At 46.5% G+C, this 19,356-nt stretch overlaps 1 protein-coding gene across 7 annotated transcripts in view; it reads left to right on the forward strand.

The window, feature by feature from the left end:
- Positions 1-19,356, forward strand: part of LOC123996936 (voltage-dependent R-type calcium channel subunit alpha-1E) — a 118,494-nt gene that overhangs the window by 81,716 nt on the left and 17,422 nt on the right. For 4 of the 7 annotated variants that reach the window (XM_046300799.1, XM_046300798.1, XM_046300802.1 and 1 more), the window contains 13 exons: positions 456-568; positions 875-1,006; positions 1,507-1,576; positions 7,482-7,599; positions 7,715-7,782; positions 7,896-7,987; positions 10,846-11,736; positions 11,926-12,170; positions 12,378-12,480; positions 17,010-17,139; positions 18,110-18,169; positions 18,483-18,589; positions 18,822-18,833. In XM_046300799.1, the coding sequence (XP_046156755.1) occupies positions 456-568; positions 875-1,006; positions 1,507-1,576; positions 7,482-7,599; positions 7,715-7,782; positions 7,896-7,987; positions 10,846-11,736; positions 11,926-12,170; positions 12,378-12,480; positions 17,010-17,139; positions 18,110-18,169; positions 18,483-18,589; positions 18,822-18,833 (2,141 nt within the window). The remainder of the gene's footprint in view (positions 1-455; positions 569-874; positions 1,007-1,506; positions 1,577-7,481; positions 7,600-7,714; positions 7,783-7,895; positions 7,988-10,845; positions 11,737-11,925; positions 12,171-12,377; positions 12,481-17,009; positions 17,140-18,109; positions 18,170-18,482; positions 18,590-18,821; positions 18,834-19,356) is intronic. The other 3 variants (XM_046300804.1, XM_046300805.1, XM_046300800.1) reach the window with 2 other exon arrangements.

A 19,356-nucleotide genomic window follows, 5' to 3' on the forward strand; every position in this document is an offset into this window, starting at 1 on the left:
TATAAACTTTTTTACTCCGTTTGTAAACATTGTACATATAAACAAACACTGTATATCCTCAAAATGTGCTTAAAACAAGAATTGTGACATCTTGGATGGTCAGTCCTTGCATCAGTTGCTCTGTCTTTGAATGGGTGGCTACATTTCTCCAGACCCATCCCTCAGAATTTTTGCCAAAACCGATGTGGGGTGTCTGCTTTGTTAATTTTTGTTAACAAAATTTTTGTTTACAACAAATTGCACCTGTAAAGACTTTTTAATGAAAGTGACACTGATGGGTGTAACTTAGTTAATGAAGTGCAGTAAATGTCCCTGTTCTGTTTCTGTCACCTCTGCACTCAGCTGTGAATGGACATCCTTCATCTTTGTCTCTCTGTATACTTACTGTATGTAAAAGGCTGCTGTTGGTGTGCTGGTACATCTGGTGACTATGTTGTTTATGGCTCTGTTGACAGGTGATAGTGGGCAGCATCTTTGAGGTGATGTGGGGGTTCTTCAGGCCTGACATGTCCTTCGGCATCAGTGTGCTGCGCGCTCTCCGTCTGCTGAGGATATTCAAGATCACCAAGTTAGTCCAAGGCCTCCTCATTGGTTTCTAACATTCTTCCTGCAGTATGCAATGAGGCAATGCATAGGCACCTAGCTATCAATGTCCTAGATTATGAAGATCCTGGGTGTCACGTCTGTGTGATATTTGTAGCCTCCTGCTAGGGATAGGATATACAGATAAGCATGTTCATATCCAGGCTGGCTACAAATAATTGAAAACACTCACAATAGCAACATTTAGACACTGTTAATTAAGCAATTTGTCTCTTATTTCGACGGAATTCAAATGCACCCAATCCCGCCCCCGGTTGGTTGTGATTGACAGGTACTGGGCGTCGCTGAGGAACCTGGTGGTATCTCTGATGAATTCTATGAAGTCCATCATCAGCCTCATCTTCCTCCTCTTCCTCTTCATCCTGGTCTTTGCTCTGCTGGGCATGCAGCTATTTGGTGGCAGGTACTGTACCATAGACACAAGGACGAACTACTACTGCCCGTCTGTCAGATCTCATCACAAACTATGATGGATATTGGCAGTCAATGTAATCAAAGTGGATGTAGTACAACTGATTGTTTGATTTGTGTCACCATGACCTTCTCCTTGTGACATTTGATATTACAGAGGACATTTTCATCCCCTGTGGCAATGTAAAAACACCCTGACAGGGCTCAGTCTTTCCCAAGAAGATTCTGTCACACAACAAGTCTTAGCTGTTGTGCCGCTATGTTCCCACGGATAAAGGACCATTTCTGTGAAACTGTCACTTCAATGAATGCAGTGCATGCTGGAGACGTATGTTGCCTGGTCACTGGAGTACAGAAAAGAAAACAGACTTTGGGGAAAAAGTACCCCCTCTATTACCGAGAAAAGGAAAATGTTTTCTCTCTCTGGGAAAAAAAATATTTTAAAATCCTGGCTCAACTCGATGTCCTCTCTGTCCTCATCCTTCTATGCAGGTTCATCTTTGAAGACTACACTCCTACAAACTTTGACACATTTCCTGCTGCCATCATGACTGTCTTTCAGGTCTGGCTCAATTCAATTGTTTTGATTGAGTAAAGTTTTGTGTTTTTGATTAAGGTAACAAAGCTTTGCATGTGGAAATCTTAGAGTTCATATAAATATTTGGATTGTCATGAATTTACAGATGATCTACTCTGTAGCTTGTGAGAGAATCCTGTGATACAGTATGTGGTATTTCCAGTCGCTAGTGAAATTCTACACACCCCTTGCACAATCTTAACATTTTGCTGTCCTAAAATGTAAAAAATGTACATGTATTGATTGTGTGTCTTCACATCCCAGAGTTAAAACTTGGCGGAAGCACCTTTGGCAGCCATTACAGCTATGAATCATTTTTAATAAGATTCTACCAACCTTGCACAACTCTACCAACCTTGCACAAGATGGCGCCGAAGAACATAGCTGACGTTTTACATTCTCCCAAACAATTGTGCAATTTTGTTCTTTTTTTTGCATTTTGTGTAACTTCTTTTTTCACTTATTGTGTACATAATGTTGCTGCTACCGTCTCTTATGGCCGAAAATAACTTCTGGACATCAGAAAAGCGATTGCTCACCGGACTGGAAGAACCTTTTCCTTTAACGAGTACTTCGAGAAGGATATCCTGCTTTCACTGGAATAGGCCCAGATCGACGCCTTTTGAAAAGACGCTGGAAAAGGGGACGCAGATCGGGGATCCTTCTGAGAAGCCGGAGACGAGCGAGTAAACTCCCAATGCTTTCCATTCTCCTTGCTAACGTGCAATCGTTAGAAAGTAAAATTGATGACCTACTATTAAGATTATCCTACCAACGGGACATTAAAAACTGTAACATCTTATGTTTCACCGAGACGTAGCTGAAAGAAGAAACAATATAGAGCTGGTGAGATTTTCCATGCACCGGCAGAACAGAGACCCTACCTCGAGGAAGACGAGGGGTGGGGGTGTGTGTCTTTTTGTCAGTAACGGCTGGTGCGTGATGTCTAATATTAAAGAAGTCTCGAGGTATTGCTCGCCTGAGGTAGAGTACCTTATGATAACCACCTTTACTCCACACACAGAGATGCATTTGGCAAATCTGACCACAATTCTATCCTCCTGATTCCTGCTTACAAGCAAAAACTAAAGCAGGATGTACCAGTGACTCGCTCAATACGGAAGTGGTCAGATGTTGCGGATGCTACACTACAGGACTGTTTTGCTAGCACCGACTAGCATATGTTCCGGGATTCATCCAATGGCATTGAGGAATACACCACCTCAGTCATCGGCTTCATCAATAAGTGCATCGATGACGTCGTCCCCACAGTGACTGTACGTACACTCCCAACCAGAAGCCATGGACTACAGGTAACATCCGCATCGAGCTAAAGGCTAGAGCTGCCGCTTTCAAGGAGCGGGAGATTAATCTGGACGCTAATATGAAATGCCGCTATTCCCTCAGACAAACCATCAAACAAGCAAAGCGTCAATATAGGATTAATATTGAATCGAACTACACCGGCTCTGATGCTCGTCGGATGTGGCAGGGCTTGAAAACTATTATGGACTACAAAGGGAAACCCAGACGCAAGCTGCCCAATGACGCGGGCCTACCAGACGAGCTAAATGCTTTTTATTAATCTCCCAATCCAACACTGAAGCGTGCACGAGAGCACCAGGTGTTCTGGATGACTGTGTGATAACGCTCTCGGTAGCCAATATAAACAAAACCTTTAAACAGGTCAACATTCACAAAGCCGCTGGGCCAGACGGATTACCACGACTTGTACTCATATCATGCGCAGATCAACTGTCAAGTGTCTTCACTGACATTTTCAACCTCTCCCTGACCGAGTCTGTCATACCTACATGTTTCAAGCAGACCACCATAGTCCCTGTGCCCAATGAAGCGAAGGTAACCTGCCTAAATGATTACTTCCCCGTGGCACTCACGTCGATAACCATGAAGTGCTTTGAAAGGCTGGCTCACATCAACAGCATCCTCCAGGACACCCTAGACCCACTCCAATATGCATACCGCCACAGATGACGCAATCTCAATTGCACTCCACACCGCCCTTTCTCACCTGGACAAAAGGAACACCTATGTAAGAATACTGTTCATCAACTACAGCTCAGCGTTCAACACCATAGTGACCATGAAGCGCATCACTAAGCTAAGGACTCTCGGACTTAACACCTCCCTCTGCACCTGGATCCTGTACTTCCTGATGGGCTGCCCCCAGGTGGTAAGAGTAGGCAACAACAAATCTGCCATGCTGATCCTTAACACTGGGGCCCCTCAGGGGTGTTTATTTAGTCCCCTCCTGTATTCCCTGTTCACCCACGACTGCGTGGCCAAACATGACTCCAAGTATGCTAACGACACAACAGTGGTAGGCCTGATCACCGACAATGATGAGACGACCTATAGGGAGGAGGTCAGAGAACTGGCAGTGTGGTGCCAGGACAATAACCTCTGCCTCAATGTGAGCAAGACAAAGGAGATGATTGTGGACTACAGGAAAAAGGCAGTCCGGGCAGGCCCCCATAAACATCAACGGGGCTGTAGTGGAGCGGGTCGAGAGTTTCAAGTTCCTTGGTGTCCAGATCACCAACGAACTATCATGGTCCGAACATACCAAGACAGTTGTGAAGAAGGCACGACAAACGGGGCAACAGGGGCAACAGAAGTTGAACAGCAGAGTGGCTAATGACTTTGCAGATGGGAAATGGGCCGATAAACCGTGTGGACAGCCATACCTTCTGCCCTAGCCGATACCGGGGAGCCAGGGTCCTGTGGCAATCTACTTGTCGTCGATACCTGGAGGTGGTCTTGAGGAGGACCAACCGGGCTCTCCTCCAGGTATGATGACAGCGGTGGACAAACATCTGGGCAGAATTTATGCCGACCTCTACTTCCTGCTCAGTGAAGAGCGGGGGCTGATACCCCAGGGAACATTCAAAAGGTGATAGGCCAGTGGCAGAGCAGGGAAGGATGTTGCGGGCGTATTCAACCCACACAAGCTGCTGGCTCCAGGTGATGGGGTTGGTGGAGACCAGGCAGCACAGAATAGTCTCTAGTTCCTGGTTGGCTCGCTCTGACTGGCTGTTGGACGGGAGTGGAACCCAGAGGCCAGGCTGGCCGATGACCCAATGAGGGTGCAGAATGCCTTCCAGAACTGGGACAAGAACTGAGGACCCCGGTCAGAGACCATGTCTACTGGTAGACAATAGGTCCGGAAGACATGCAGCACCATGAGCTGGGTAATCTCTTTGGCAGAGGGTAGTTGGTGGAGAGGAAGGAAGTGGGTGGATTTGGAAACCGATGCACCATGGTCAGGACGGTGGTATTGCCATCAGATGGGTGAAGACCATGACAAAGTCCAGGGAGATGTGAGACCAGGGACGGTGAGGAACAGGCAGAGGTTGGAGGAGACCAGCTGGAGCTTGCAGAGGAGTCGTGTTCTACGCAGACACATCAGGGACCATAGTAGGCCACCAAAAGCGTTGTCGCACAAAAGCCAGGGTCCAACGGGAGCCCAGGTGGCAGGCAAGCCTGGAGGAGTGGGCCCACTCCAGGACGGCGTCAGGAACGAACATCAGTTATCAGCGCATCCGGCTTGACATTCTTGGATCCCGGCCGGTAAGAGAGGGAGAAGTTGAACCATGTGAACAGCAGGGCCCATCTAGCCTGGCTGGAATTGAGGCGCTTGGCGGTGCGGAGATACTCCAGGTTCTTGTGCTCGGTCCACGCGATGAACGGCCGTCCCTCACCCTCCAACCGGTGCCTCCATTCCTCCAACGCCATCTTCACCGCGAGAAGCTCACGATTCCCCACAGCACAGTTCTTCTCCATGGCATTGAGGCAATGGGAAAAGAAGGTGCAGGGATGTAGCTTGAGGTCCAGGGCAGAACGCTGGGACATGATATCCCCCACACCGACATCCGAAGCATTAGCCTCTACCAAGAACTGACGGAATGGGTCAGGGTGAACCAAGATGGGAGCTGTGGTGAAGTGATGTTTGAGGTTCGGGAACACCCGGTCAGCAGCTGGAGACCACATGAACAGAACCTTGGGCGAGGTGAGTGCTGACAGGGGAGTAGTAGGCTGGGGCCAATCCTCCACCGCTCTCACCTTCCCGGGATCCATTTGTACATTCCCTGCAGCAATGATGTAACCCAGAAAAAGGAGGATGGAACTCACACTTCTCTGCTTTTACAAACAGCTGGTTCTCCAGGAGGCGTTGGAAAACCTGCCGGACATGGACCACAGGTTCTTGGGTGGAGCGGGAGAACATCGTTAACTAGAGTCTAGAACACAGCAGGGGCGTTGGTAAGGCCAAATGGCATGACCAGAAACTCGTAGTGACCGCTGGCCATGTTGAAGGCGGTCTTCCACTAGTCCCCTACCCGTATCTGCACCAGATCTGTCCCCCTGGAGCGGCTCGAAGGCCAAGGAGATGAGGGGTAGCGGGTATTCACCGTTATGTCGTTGTGACCCTGGTAGTCGATGCACGGGCACAGGGTCTTGTACTTCTTCTCCACAAAGAAGAACCCTTCGCCAGCGGGAGAGGAAGAAGGATGGATGAATCCTGCAGCGAGGGAGTCCCCAATGTAGGTCTCCATCGCCTTGGTCTCTGGTCCCGACAGAGAGTACAGTCATCCCCGGGGCAGAGTAGTGCTAGAGTCCTGCGGGAGTCCTGCCGAAGCTGGAGTAGCTTCCGGGCTGCCTCTCTCCCGGAGAATGGGGCATCAAACACCTTCTTGACCTCTCCCACAAATTCATCCAGACTGATGCATATGGCCAGCTGTTGCACCATACAGCTCTAGCCCAGGTGAGTGCCGTCCCGGACATCAGCATGATAAGGTACGCTATCTTAGAGCGGTCCGAGGGTAAAGAGGAGGGCTGAAGCTCGAAGATGAGGGCACACAGCTAGAAACGCCCGACAGGTGCCTGAATAGGCTCCCGGGAAGGGGGAGTGACCGGTGAGGCGACGCTGCTAACAGCTGAGTTACTGAGGGGCTGTGAGGTTACAGTCATAGTAGGCTGCCTCTCAGCCAACCCGCGGAATTGCTCCAGCAAGATGTCCAACGCCAAGTCATGACGTTCGGCCAAGGTGTGGACCCCCTCCATAAGGCCACGAAGCAATTCCTTGTGCCTATCAATGGTGGCTCCTTGGGAGAAGATGGCGTGGCGCAGCTGGTCCGAGTCTGCTGGTTCAGTCATGGCCAGTTCGTACTATCATGTTTCAGGTAAGACCTAGATGCAGACAACGTCGAAGTAACAACAGTTTATTAATCCAACAGGGGTAGGCAAAAGGCAGGGAAAAGGTACAAGACGGCAGGCAGGCTCAGGGTCAGGACAGGCATGCTCAGGGTCATGGCAGGCAGAATGGTCAACAGCGGGGAAACTACGAAACAGGAACAATAATTACACAAGGGATAATGGGGAAGATGGGCGACACCTGGAGTAGGGTGGAGACAATCACAAAGACAGGTGAATCAGATCAGGGTGTGACAGTATTGTGTGTAGATTGATGAGGAAAATATGAATTTAATCAATTTTAGAAGAAGTCTGTAACATAACAAAATGTGGAAAAAGTCAAGAGGTCTGACTACTTTCCGAATGCACTGTATGTTCCCCTAAGAGGTTAGTAGAATCTTAGGGGAATCTCAAAATGATTAACAACTGCAATGGCTGCCAAAGGTGCTTCTACCAAGTATTAACTCTGGGGTGCCAAGACATCCGCAATCAAGACATCTTAGCTTTTTTGTTTATTTATTAATTTGGCAAATGTTTGTAACCTTCTTTCACTTTGAAAATGTGGAGTAGGTTGTGTAGATCTGTATGAAAAAACCCAACTGTAATCTGTTTTTAAGGCAGAAAACTCTGAAGACTGTGCAAGGGGTGTGTAGACTTTCACTAGGCACTGTATATCTAGATCCTGACAGGAGAAGACTGGAATGAGGTGATGTACAATGGGATCCGCTCCCAGGGAGGAGTGAAGTCAGGAATGTGGTCCTCCATATACTTCATTGTGCTCACACTCTTTGGTAACTGTATCCTTTCTCAGCTAGCAAATCACTTTTCACACTGTCAGTATGATTAGATTACAGGTCTGATGTGTGGATTTTGTAGATCAGACATGTAGGTCCTTGACATGAGTGTGACCAGACACACTGCTGAATGTCTTCTTGGCCATTGCTGTGGACAATCTGGCTAATGCCCAGGAACTAACCAAGGTATAAAAAAATCTCCTTTCAACAATTCACTAGTCTTCCCATAATTGAAGATGATACCCGCTCTCAACAGCATCTGTGATTATTTATTCTGTTCTATGCAATCTTATATCTAGGACGAAGAGGATGAAGAGGCTGCTTTCAATCAGAAACATGCTCTCCAAAAAGCCAAGGAAGTTGGGGCCATGTCTTCCCTGATGTCATCACAGTAAGTGGTGTGTGTACCCCTGCTGCCTGTTCCCCTTCCCTCTGTCTCCCTCAGGACTCTAATAGACTGCTAACTAACCGTACTAACACTGTGTAATCCCACCAGAGGCTATTGCTGCAGCACAGACAACACTAAAGGAAGGGAGTGGTTGAGGCTGACAGAACGACAGATTTGTACATTGCCAGCTCAGGGATTTGAACTTTCAACCTTTTAGTTATTAGCCCAACACTCTAACCACTAGGCTACCCTGCCACCCCTAACCAGTGCACCTGGCACCTACTACCATACCCTGTTTAAAGGTCCTTAAATATTTAGTCTTGCCCATTCATCCTCTGAATGGCACACATACACAATCCGTCTCAATTGTCTCGAGGCTTAAAAATCCTTCTTTAACCTGTCTCCTCCCCTTCATCTACACGGATTGAAATGGATATAACAGGTGACATCAATAAGGGATCATAGCTTTTACCTGGATTCACCTGGTCAGTCTATGTAATGGATGAGCAGGTGCTCCTAGTGTAGTTTGTGTTACTGGTAAATTATAGTTAATTTAGTCAGTTTGATCGAGGCACAGGCTACTGTAATTGGAGCCTTATAATGGAGCCCCAGACAGTCGTAGTGCCCTTCATAATGATGTTTATATTGCTGAAAATATGTACTGGAAACAACTGAACTGAACAACTAAAGAGGTATTGATATGCCCTTCATGATAAGGTCTATAGGTCTGCTTTAGCTTGTACCTATATCATTTGCTCTAAATTCAACAGTGTGTCACCATGGCTACCGGCAGTCTTCCCAGGATCTGCAGGGATGAGCCTATACCGTTGTCATAGAGACAGCATTACTGGCATCCAAATTAATATATCATTCCCATTAGAGAAATATACTGCAGTACTTAGTCACCCTTACTTTCACAATACTGATTTTTTTGTAATCATTATGTTTTTGGAATAAGTAGAAGAATTACCAAGTGTCAGGAAGTGATCGAGACATGCCATGTTGGGTTATAACAGACAAGAGTCATAAAGTAATGTTATTTCATCAAAGCCCACAGTATTGATTTCCTATATGAATGGTCTGACACCCAGTCTGTCTGGTGGAAGTGCATGTACTTGGGCATGGTGCAACATAGAGAGATGGTACGCATGTTGAAAATGAACAGCATATTGCATGGTCATTCAAACCACATGCACGGAAAAATAATAAAAAAATGTTTCATAATGAAACATTTTGGTCTCATGCTGTGCAGCATTAGTTCTCCTTGGCAATACGTTAGTACAGCAGGAGTAAAGATTAGCAGAGCTGTGGTGATACAAATATAAACAGTTCTAGGAATTGCTTATGCGGAAAGATCAAACTGCAGGATTTTTGCCTCAGTATCTTGAAGTTGTTGGTTTTTCATCTAGGTTCACCCAGGTTGAGGCATAGATATACGTGCAGGGTTTTGCAGTGTACCTTATGACATATTCAGGGTCAGGCACTTGTCGAATCACATTGATGAGATTTGAATACCAGAGGGTTTTCCAGCATCTGTGTTTGGAGAAAACTTTGAACTTTGGTAGCATTGCATCATGTCAGTGATGTTTGGGTGAAATGCTGTAACTGTCTTCCTTCCGGGGGCTCTTGCACAACTGACCTTCAGAGCATGATGATGATGATGATGATGATGTTGACTAAGTGAAAAAGGTTGAAGCATGTCTGAGACTCCTGATAATGTAGAGAGCGGTGGGTGCATGTCTCTCTCTGACCAGCATGACCAATGAGAATGTTACCCTGGCACAACTTTGGAGAGGAGCGCTGCACACATAATGCAAACTGATATGGTTGCTTTGCCTAAACGATCTCCGTCTCTGTTCTGTTTGTGCCAATGAAGGCCATTTCTGTGTTTTATTCCTGTGCCATACTGTATCTCTGAATGTCTTAAACATTTCAAACTTCCTGAATATTTTATATGTTGCACCTGTTGATGTTAATATTGTTCTGATCTAATAGTGCTGCCATCCTGTTTGTCATGTGGCGCTTTGCCTGGCTAGAGGCACAATACAAAACATTTAGGCAATATTCATTTGGTTGAATCATTTAAGACGATTTTCCTACTTGGTAATACAGAAAATAATGATTTCGGCTTTACAGAAATACAATGCAGTAGACTATATATAGTCTAATAGTGATCCATTGAAATTGGTCATGTGTTTTGAACTGTGTCTCAGGGCCTGTTTTGTCTCTGCTCACAAAAGCACTAATGTCTTGTTTTCAACCAATCGCTTATTGATAACACGGACCACACAAGAGTACAAGTACGAGTAAGTATTAACACTGTCTGTTCATTTCAATTTCAAAACAAACTGCCTGATTTTCTTAACTGGGTAAATCTTCTGTTCTCATTTTATTACATTCCTCGTTTTACTTCCAGAATCTTACAGTACTTGGCTCTGCATTTAATATCAGTTCCACTGGTTTCTACATCTCCCACTTTCATTATAGTTCTTACATTTTGCTTAATTTATTACATAACATCTTCATTGATCCAGTGAATTGTTTTTCATCAATGCTTAATTACAATTCTGGATCTTGTTTTACCAAGCTTTGAAAATCAGACTAGATTGCCTTTTCTTGAATGTGTTCCAACTGCTCACTTGTTTTGTACAAATGTTGTATTTATAAATGTATATATCACAAACATTTGTACACAAGCAAGTAAAATACATTAAAAAACAATTCTAACACATTTTGGAATGGGTTTAACATTTTAAAAAGTAGAGCTTACAACATTCAGTGTATATCACTGTTTTAGACAAGTACTGTGTTGCTATCTCCCTTATTGCTCATCCTGACAGTGTTGTTGTCCTCTCTCCCAGCAGGAGGAGGAGACCTTACCTGTACAGGAAAAGAGCGATACACAGGAGCCGGCCTGCCTACTCTCTGGAGGAGGCTGAGAGCCTCGCCGAGGGGCCCCCCTGCCCGCCACTGAATTCCTCTAACTCTTTCATGTCCAGGGGAGAGAGGAGAAGACGGATGACCATGTCTGTGTGGGAGCAGAGAACCAGCCAACTGCGCAGGCACCGGCAGATGTCCAGCCGAGAGATCCTCTTCAGCAGCCCCAGTGAGGAGCAGGAAGCGCCCCCTGGATGCCCCCACAACCTCAAAGCCACAGGCACACCCACAGGCAGCCTGAAGCTGGCTGACCCCACGGCTGACCCTACGGCTGACCCTACGGCCTCCACAGCTCAACCCCCCAAGCCCATGGACCAAACTCTAGAGGAGCCACCCCTGTCCATGGGGGTCCTTGAGGCCCCCTTGTCCATCCCTTTAGCAGAGCCACCCATACCCATCGACAGTCCCCTGCCTGACCCCCCCACGTCCACAGTTGTGTCCATTCCGGAGCCCACTGAATCTGAGCCATGCCCAGAGGGCCAGCTTGATGACACCGACCACTGCCACCCAGGTCTCAGCAGGAGCCCCAGGTTAAATGGGGAGAGAAGGCAGAGAGCAGTGCGTAAGTTCCGCCCTCCTGCTGGTGACACCCTGACCCCTGACATGGCAGCGATGAGGCTCAGGAGGCCAAGGGGCACAGGGCACCAGGAAGCCCAGGTTGGGGATAGAGGCCTGGACTCACCCCAGGGGGAAGGGAGCAGTCGCTCTGTCAGCAAGGAGAGAAAGACCCCAGAGGAACGACAGGACAAGGAGAGGAGAGCCTGTAACACGGGAGAGACCAGCCAGCCTTCTGAGACCAGAGAAGCTGAACACAGGTGAGGAGGAACTGACACTGACGTACAGCTAGTTCTATTAGTTCAATAAATAGTAGACTGTTTGTATAGTATTCTGTAGACAGTTTTCTGCTATGTTCACTGTATCAGACTTCAGGGTGCCCAAAATGCAACAAATCCCCAGTGAATACAGACTCCAAGCCAAGATCATGTCCCTCTGCTCCTCCACAGACAGGGTGACCCTAACCAGGCTGGGGGTCCTGAGCTGCAGAAGAGGGAGGAGGGTCCACAGTCAGAACCACCCCCCATTCAGCCATTTCAGGCTGCAGTACCGGAGCTCCCAGAGGGCCAGACAAGAGACAGTGATACTGGTAACAACGCCACCACTCTGATCCAGGATAAGTCCCCCATGAGCTCCAGTATCTACATAGAGGTGACCAATGTTCAGTCTTCACTAGAGCTCACCCCCATCACAGGTAACACCTTCAAGTGTGTCCTTATTCTATCACATATGTGCATTCAGTGTGCTCTACTCACATTAACAATAGTTCAGCTGTGAGGTGTATGAAATGCCTTGGTGTATGAAAGCCTCCATCTCTTGGGGGTTGGAGATATCTCTGATATCACAGCATGGTACCACAATCAGAGCACAGCAGCACACCCACATTCTCTACCTCTTCCAGGTAACAGTAAAGACATGGAGGCGTCCAAGCCTGAGGAGCAGTTGACCAGCCCAGCCAATATTGTCACGCCTGACAGCATGTTCATCTTCAAACCTGGCAACCCGTAAGTCTCCCTCTGTTCCTCTCTGCTACTCCTATTACATTGTCCTAACACCATCAACCTAACACCATCATCCGAGTACCATCATCCTAACACCATCTACCTAACAACATCATCCTAACACCATCATCATAGTACCATCATCTCAACACCATCAACCTAACACCATCAACTTAAAACCATCAACCTAACACCATCAACCTAACACCATCATCCTAACACCATCAACCTAACATCAAATGTATTTTTAAGGCCTTCTTACATCCGCTGATATCTCAAAGTGCTGTACAGTAACCCAGCCTAAAACCCCAAACAGCAAGCAATGCAGGTGTAGACGAACGGTGGCTAGGAAAAACTCCCTAGAAAGGCCAGAACCTAGGAAGAAACCTAGAGAGGAACCAGGCTATGAGGGGTGGCCAGTTCTCTTCTGGCTGTGCCGGATGGAGATTATAACAGAGCATGGCTAAGATGTTCAAGTGTTCATAGACGACCACCAGGGTCCAATAATAATAAGCAAAGTGGTTGTCGAGGGTGCAACAGGTCAACACCTCAGGAGTAAATGTTAGTTGGCTTTTCATAGCCGATCACATTCAGAGTATCTCTACCGCTTCTGCTGTCTCTAGAGAGTTCTACTGCTGTCTCTAGAGGGGCCAGGTGGACTGGGGACAGCAAGGAGTTATCAGGCCAGGTAGTCCTGAGGCATGGTCCTAGGGCTCAGGTCCTCTGAGAGAGAAAGAAAGAAATAGAATTAGAGAGAGCATACTTAAATTCACCAGATAAGACAGGAGAAATACTCCATATATAACAGACTGACCCAAGCCCCCCGACACATAAACTACTGCAGCAGAAATACTGGAGGCTGAGACAGGAGGGGTCAGGAGACACTGTGGCCCCATCCAACGATACCCCGGACAGGGCCAAACAGGCAGGATATAACCCCACCCACTTTGCCAAAGCACAGCCCCATACCACTTGAGGGATATCTTCAACCACCAACTTACCATCCTGAGACAAGGCCGAGTATAGCGCACAAAGATCTCCGCCACGGCACAACCCAAGGGGGGGCGCCAACCCAGACAGGAAGATCACGTCAGTGACTCAACCCATGCAAGTGACGCACCCTTCCTAGGGACGGCATGGAAGAACACCAGTAAGCCAGTGACTCAGCCCCTGTAATAGGGTTAGAGGCAGAGAATCCCAGTGGAGACTGGGGAACCGGCCAGGCAGAGACAGCAAGGGCGGTTCGTTGCTCCAGTGCCTTTCCGTTCACCTTCACACTCCCTGGGGCATACTACACTCAATCATAGGACCTACTGAAGAGACAAGGCCGAGTATAGCGCACAAAGATCTCCGCCACGACACAACCCAAGGGGGGGCGCCAACCCAGACAGGAAGATCACGTCAGTGACTCAACCCACTCAAGTGACGCACCCTTCCTAGGGACGGCATGGAAGAACACCAGTAAGCCAGTGACTCAACCCCTGTAATAGGGTTAGAGGCAGAGAATTCCAGTGGAGAGAGGGGAACCGGCAAAGCAGAGACAGCAAAGGCGGTTCGTTGCTCCAGTGCCTTTCCGTTCACCTTCACACTCCTGGGCCAGACTACACTCAATCATAGGACCTACTGAAGAGATGAGTCTTCAGTAAAGACTTAAAGGTTGAGACCGAGTCTGCGTCTCTCACATGGGTAGGCAGACCATTCCATAAAAATGGAGCTCTATAGGAGAAAGCCCTGCCTCCAGCTGTTTGCTTAGAAATTCTAGGCCTGTGTCTTGTGACCGTAGCGTACCTGTAGGTATGTCCGGCAGGACCAAATCAGAAAGATGTAGAAGTAAAACCTTGAAATCAGCCCTTTCCTTAACAGGAGGCCAGTGTAGAGAGGCTAGCACTGGAGTAATATGGTCAAATTTTGGGGTTCTAGTCAAGAATCTAGCAGCCGTGTTTAGCACTAACTGAAGTTTATTTAGTGCTATATCCAGATAGCCGGAAAGTAGAGCATTGCAGTAGTCTAACCTAGAAGTGACAAAAGCATGGACTAGCTTTTCAGCATCATTGTTGGACAGAAAGTTTTTAATTTCTGCAATGTTACGTAGATGGAAAAAAAGCTGTCCTTGATATGTTCATCAAAAGAGAGATCAGGATCCAGAGTAACACCGAGGTCCTTCACAGTTTTATTTGAGACGACTGTACAACCATCAAGGTTAATTGTCAGTTTTATCAGAAGATCTATTTGTTTTGTCCGAGGGTAAGAGTAGAAAATTTGCAGCCATCCACTTCCTTATGTTTGAAACACAGGCTTCCAGCGAGGGCAATTTTGGTGCTTCACCATGTTTCATCGAAATGTACAGCTGTGTGTCATCTGCATAGCAGTGAAAGTTAACATTATGTTTCCGAATGACATCACCAAGAGGTAAAATATATAGTGAAAATGATAGTGGTCCCAAAAAGGAACCTTGAGGGACACCAAAATTTACAGTTGATTTGTCAGAGGACAAACCATCCACAGAGACAAACTGATATCTTTCCGAACAGATAAGAACTAGAAGCATAAGCATTTCGTTACACTCACATTAACATCTGCTAACCATGTGTATGTTACAAATACATTTTGATTGGATTTGGAAGTGAGGAATCTAACATTAAGTAGCCCTATTTTGAGATATGAAGTATCACAATCTCTTTCAATAATGGCAGGTATGGAGGAGGTATTTATTCCAGTGAGATTGCTAAGGCAAACACCGCCATGTTTAGTTTTGCCCAACCTAGGTCGAGGCACAGCCACAGTCTCAATGGGGATAGCTGAGCTGACTACACTGACTGTGCTAATGGCAGACTCCACTAAGCTGGCAGGCTGGCTAACAGCCTGCTGCCTGGCCTGCACCCTATCTCATTGTGGAGCTAGGGGAGTTAGAGCCATGTCTATGTTCGTAGATAAGATGAGAGCACCCCTCCACCTAGGATGGAGTCCGTCACTCCTCAACAGGCCAGGCTTGGTCCTGTTTGTGGGTGAGTCCCAGAAAGAGGGCCAATTATCTATAAATTCTATCTTTTGGGATGGGCAGAAAACAGTTTTCAACCAGCGATTGAGTTGTGAGACTCTACTGTAGAGCTCATCACTCCCCCTAACTGGGAGGGGGCCAGAGACAATTACTCGATGCCGACCAATCTTTCTAGCTGATTTACACGCTGAAGCTATGTTGCGCTTGGTGACCTCTGACTGTTTCATCCTAACATCGTTGGTGCCGACGTGGATAACAATATCCCTATACTCTCTACACTCGCCAGTTTTAGCCAGCACCATCTTCAGATTAGCCTTAACATCGGTAGCCCTGCCCCCTGGTAAACAGTGTATGAATGCTGGATGATTTGTTTTAAGTCTAATACTGTGGGTAATGGAGTCGCCAAATGACTAGGGTTTTCAAATTGTCAGAGCTAATGGTGGGAGGCTTCAACGTCTCAGACCCCGTAACAGGAGGAGTAGAGACCAGAAAGGTCTTGGCCTCTGACTCGCAGCTTAATGAGGAGAACTGGTTGAAAGTTTCTGTCGGCTGAATGAGCGACACCGGCTGAGCATTCCTACATCATTTCCCTCCAGACGCCGTGAGAAAGTTGTCCGGCTGCGGGGACCGTGCGAGGGGATTTATACTACCATCTGTACTTACTGGTGGCACAGACACTGTTTCATCCTTTCCTACACTGAAATTACCCTTGCCTAACGATTGCGTCTGAAGCTGGGCTTGCAGCACGGCTATCCTCAACATAAGGCAATCGTTCTCCTGTATATTATGAGTACAGCGACTGCAATTAGAAGGCCTCATGTTAATGTTACTACATAGCTTCGGCTGGTGGAGGTCCTGACGAACCACGTCCAGATAAAGCTTCCGGAGTGAAAAAGTTGAATGAAAAAAAAGTAGAGCGAAAAAGGGAAAAACTAATGTTAATTAAAAAGTAAAAACCGTAAAGTTGTCAGGTAGCAAAGTAAGGTTAGCAGCAAAACGCACAGCAGCACGTAAACAAGTATGTAAATTGTGACTGGAAATGACAAAAAAAGAGTGTCCATGACAGACAGCCATCATCCTCACACCATCAACCTAACAACATCATCCTAACACCATCATCCAAGTACCATAATCTCAACACCAACAACCTAACACCATCATCCTAGTACCATCATCCTAGTACCATCATCCTAATAACATCATCCTAACACCATCATCCTAGTACCATAATGCTAATACCATCACCCTAACACCATCTACCTAACAACATCATCCTAACACCATCATCCAAGTACCATCATCTCAACACCATCATTCTAGTACCATTATCCAAGTACCACCATCCTAAAATCATCCTTCTAGTACCATTATCCTAGTACCATCATCTAACACCATCATCCTAACACCATCATCATAGTACCATCATTCTAGTACCATCATCTAACACCATTAACATTACACCATCATCATAGTACCATCATCCTAACACCATCATCATAGTACCATCAACCTGTGTCCTCTGTTCCTTCTCTAGGATCCGCCGGGCCTGTCACTATGTGGTGAACCTGCGTTACTTTGAGACATGCATCCTGCTGGTGATCGCTGCCAGCAGTATCGCCCTGGCTGCAGAGGACCCCGTGTCAGCCACCTCTAACTGGAACAAAGTGAGAGCCAGTCTGGTCACTGGGCTATACATGGACTCAACAGATGGCTGTTTTCCTCGCTGACCTTGAGCCTCACTATTCTAACTGTCCTTCTCCACAATGGTGGCTAGGCTATTGTCTTTGGTGTGTGGTTGCTTTTGTTTTGCTTTTATTTTCCTCTGCTGTATTATCTTTCTCTCAGCATAACGATGGGTGCGAACGTGCGCCCACTGACAGGGATTGTGTCTGCGTCTGACACTCTATCTGATCTATATTAGAGTTGTCACTCTCTGCTCACACTGAGGAGCCAGATTGAGGAGAGGAGGGTGTTGTGGGGTGTAGAATCATCACATCACATTCCCTACAGCTGCCTCTGCTTTAGCCTCTTCATACGACAACAAACCAAACAGATAGCAGATCTTTTTTTTTGATGCCATTGTTTTGTATGTGGTTACAGAAGTTCCTTCAAGTAAAAACTAATCCTTGGGAATGTGTGCCTGGGGTCTCATATCTGGCCCTGTACTAGCTGAAAGACTAAATGAAAGCATTAATTAAACTGCTTTGTGAGGGTCTCCCACGGTGACTTAATGGGGGGACTTCTCTGGATGTTGGTGATTGAGGCAGATTGAGTTGGAAATGAAATGGGCCTGTGTGATATGCAAGGAAGATAATCAAAGCACATATTCATCAGAAGGGCGCCACTTAAAAGCATCGTCTTAGAAATAAAAGGCCTTCGGGGTAAACGTAATCAATGTGACCATTAAAGAGAGAAGTTGTTTTCCTAAAAGCAAAATGTGTCCCTAGTTCAGTGGTGAAGAACAGATGCAACACATTAAACATAGTGTCTCAGAGTCTCTCTCTGGTCATAAGTGCTTTTTGTTCTCCTGTAATGTATGAGCTAATGGCAAATCATTAAATGTTCTTCATCAACCCCTGGAGTCCAATATTGTGATTAATGTATTAATATATTTGTCTACTTTGTACCCCACAGGTTTTGCGTTACTTTGACTACGTGTTCACAGGTGTCTTTACATTTGAAATGATAATAAAGGTGAGTTATTCAATCAGCAGGAATCCTGTTTTAAAACAGTGGACATACCATACTGTAGTGGTGTCAGTTGGATTTGACAGATGTTACATGAACATGTTTGCCATAAGCTGTTACCCACTGGGCACACACCGGTTGAATCAATGTTGTTTCCATGTCATTTCAATGAATGATGTCTGTGCCCAGTGGGTAGTCCAGGAAAAATGTCATGTCAGATAGACAGAATGTACAGTATTTTGCTAATTAACAGTGAGGCCCCCCTATGCCAATATTTAGTGCTGTTTTCAAATGACTTAATAAGATGTGTATTTGACAGATGATAGACCAGGGCTTGATTCTCCATGACGGCTCCTATTTCCGGGACCTGTGGAACATTCTAGACTTTATCGTGGTGGTCGGAGCTCTGGTGGCCTTCGCCCTCACGTGAGTCATGTGACCTTGCATATGTTATAACTTCCTGCGTAGTGGTTTGTGTAGTGTACAGTGCTAGACTGTAAACTGCCAGTGGAGCTTGACTGGATTGGACATCGCATCGTTTTTCACTCTGTTTTGTGATACACATCTTTTTCCCACCCTGAGATGTACATGTTCAGTATCATGTCTTTCTCTCTGTCGCCCTCTGCTCCTGTGGATTGTGTTGCTGTGGGACTTCCAGGAATGTGTTGGGGTAAAAACACTTTCTTCACTCCCTTTCTTTCTGCTCATTTCTTAACAGTTGCCAACAGCATCCTGTCTTTCCTCTTTGTTGCCTTTTAGCCCTTTTCATATAGACTTGGTCGTTCGTTTTGGATCATTGTCTTGACCCAGCTGCGCTTCAGCATCAGCTCACAGATGGATGGCCTGACAGTCACCTGTAGAATTATCTGATCCAGAGCACAATTCTACTCTACCACCACCATACTTGACCGTTGGTATAAGGTTCTTACTGTGGAATGCGGTGTTTGGTTTTTGGCAGGCATAATGGGACCCGTGTCCTCCAATAAGTTATACTTTTGACCCATCTGTCGATAGCACCTTCTTCCAAGGGTCTTGCTGATCATCCAGGTGCTTTTTGGCAAACTTGAGTCAATGTTTTGGACGAGGTGGGTCCCATTATGTCTGGCGACGACTTGCCTTAATAGAAGGAATGATCAATTCTGCTCTGTATCAGTGAATTCTACAGGAGAATGTCAGGCCTTCTGCAGCTGGGT

This window comes from Oncorhynchus gorbuscha, linkage group LG15 (assembly GCF_021184085.1).
Source record: "Oncorhynchus gorbuscha isolate QuinsamMale2020 ecotype Even-year linkage group LG15, OgorEven_v1.0, whole genome shotgun sequence".
Lineage (NCBI taxonomy): Eukaryota > Metazoa > Chordata > Actinopteri > Salmoniformes > Salmonidae > Oncorhynchus > Oncorhynchus gorbuscha.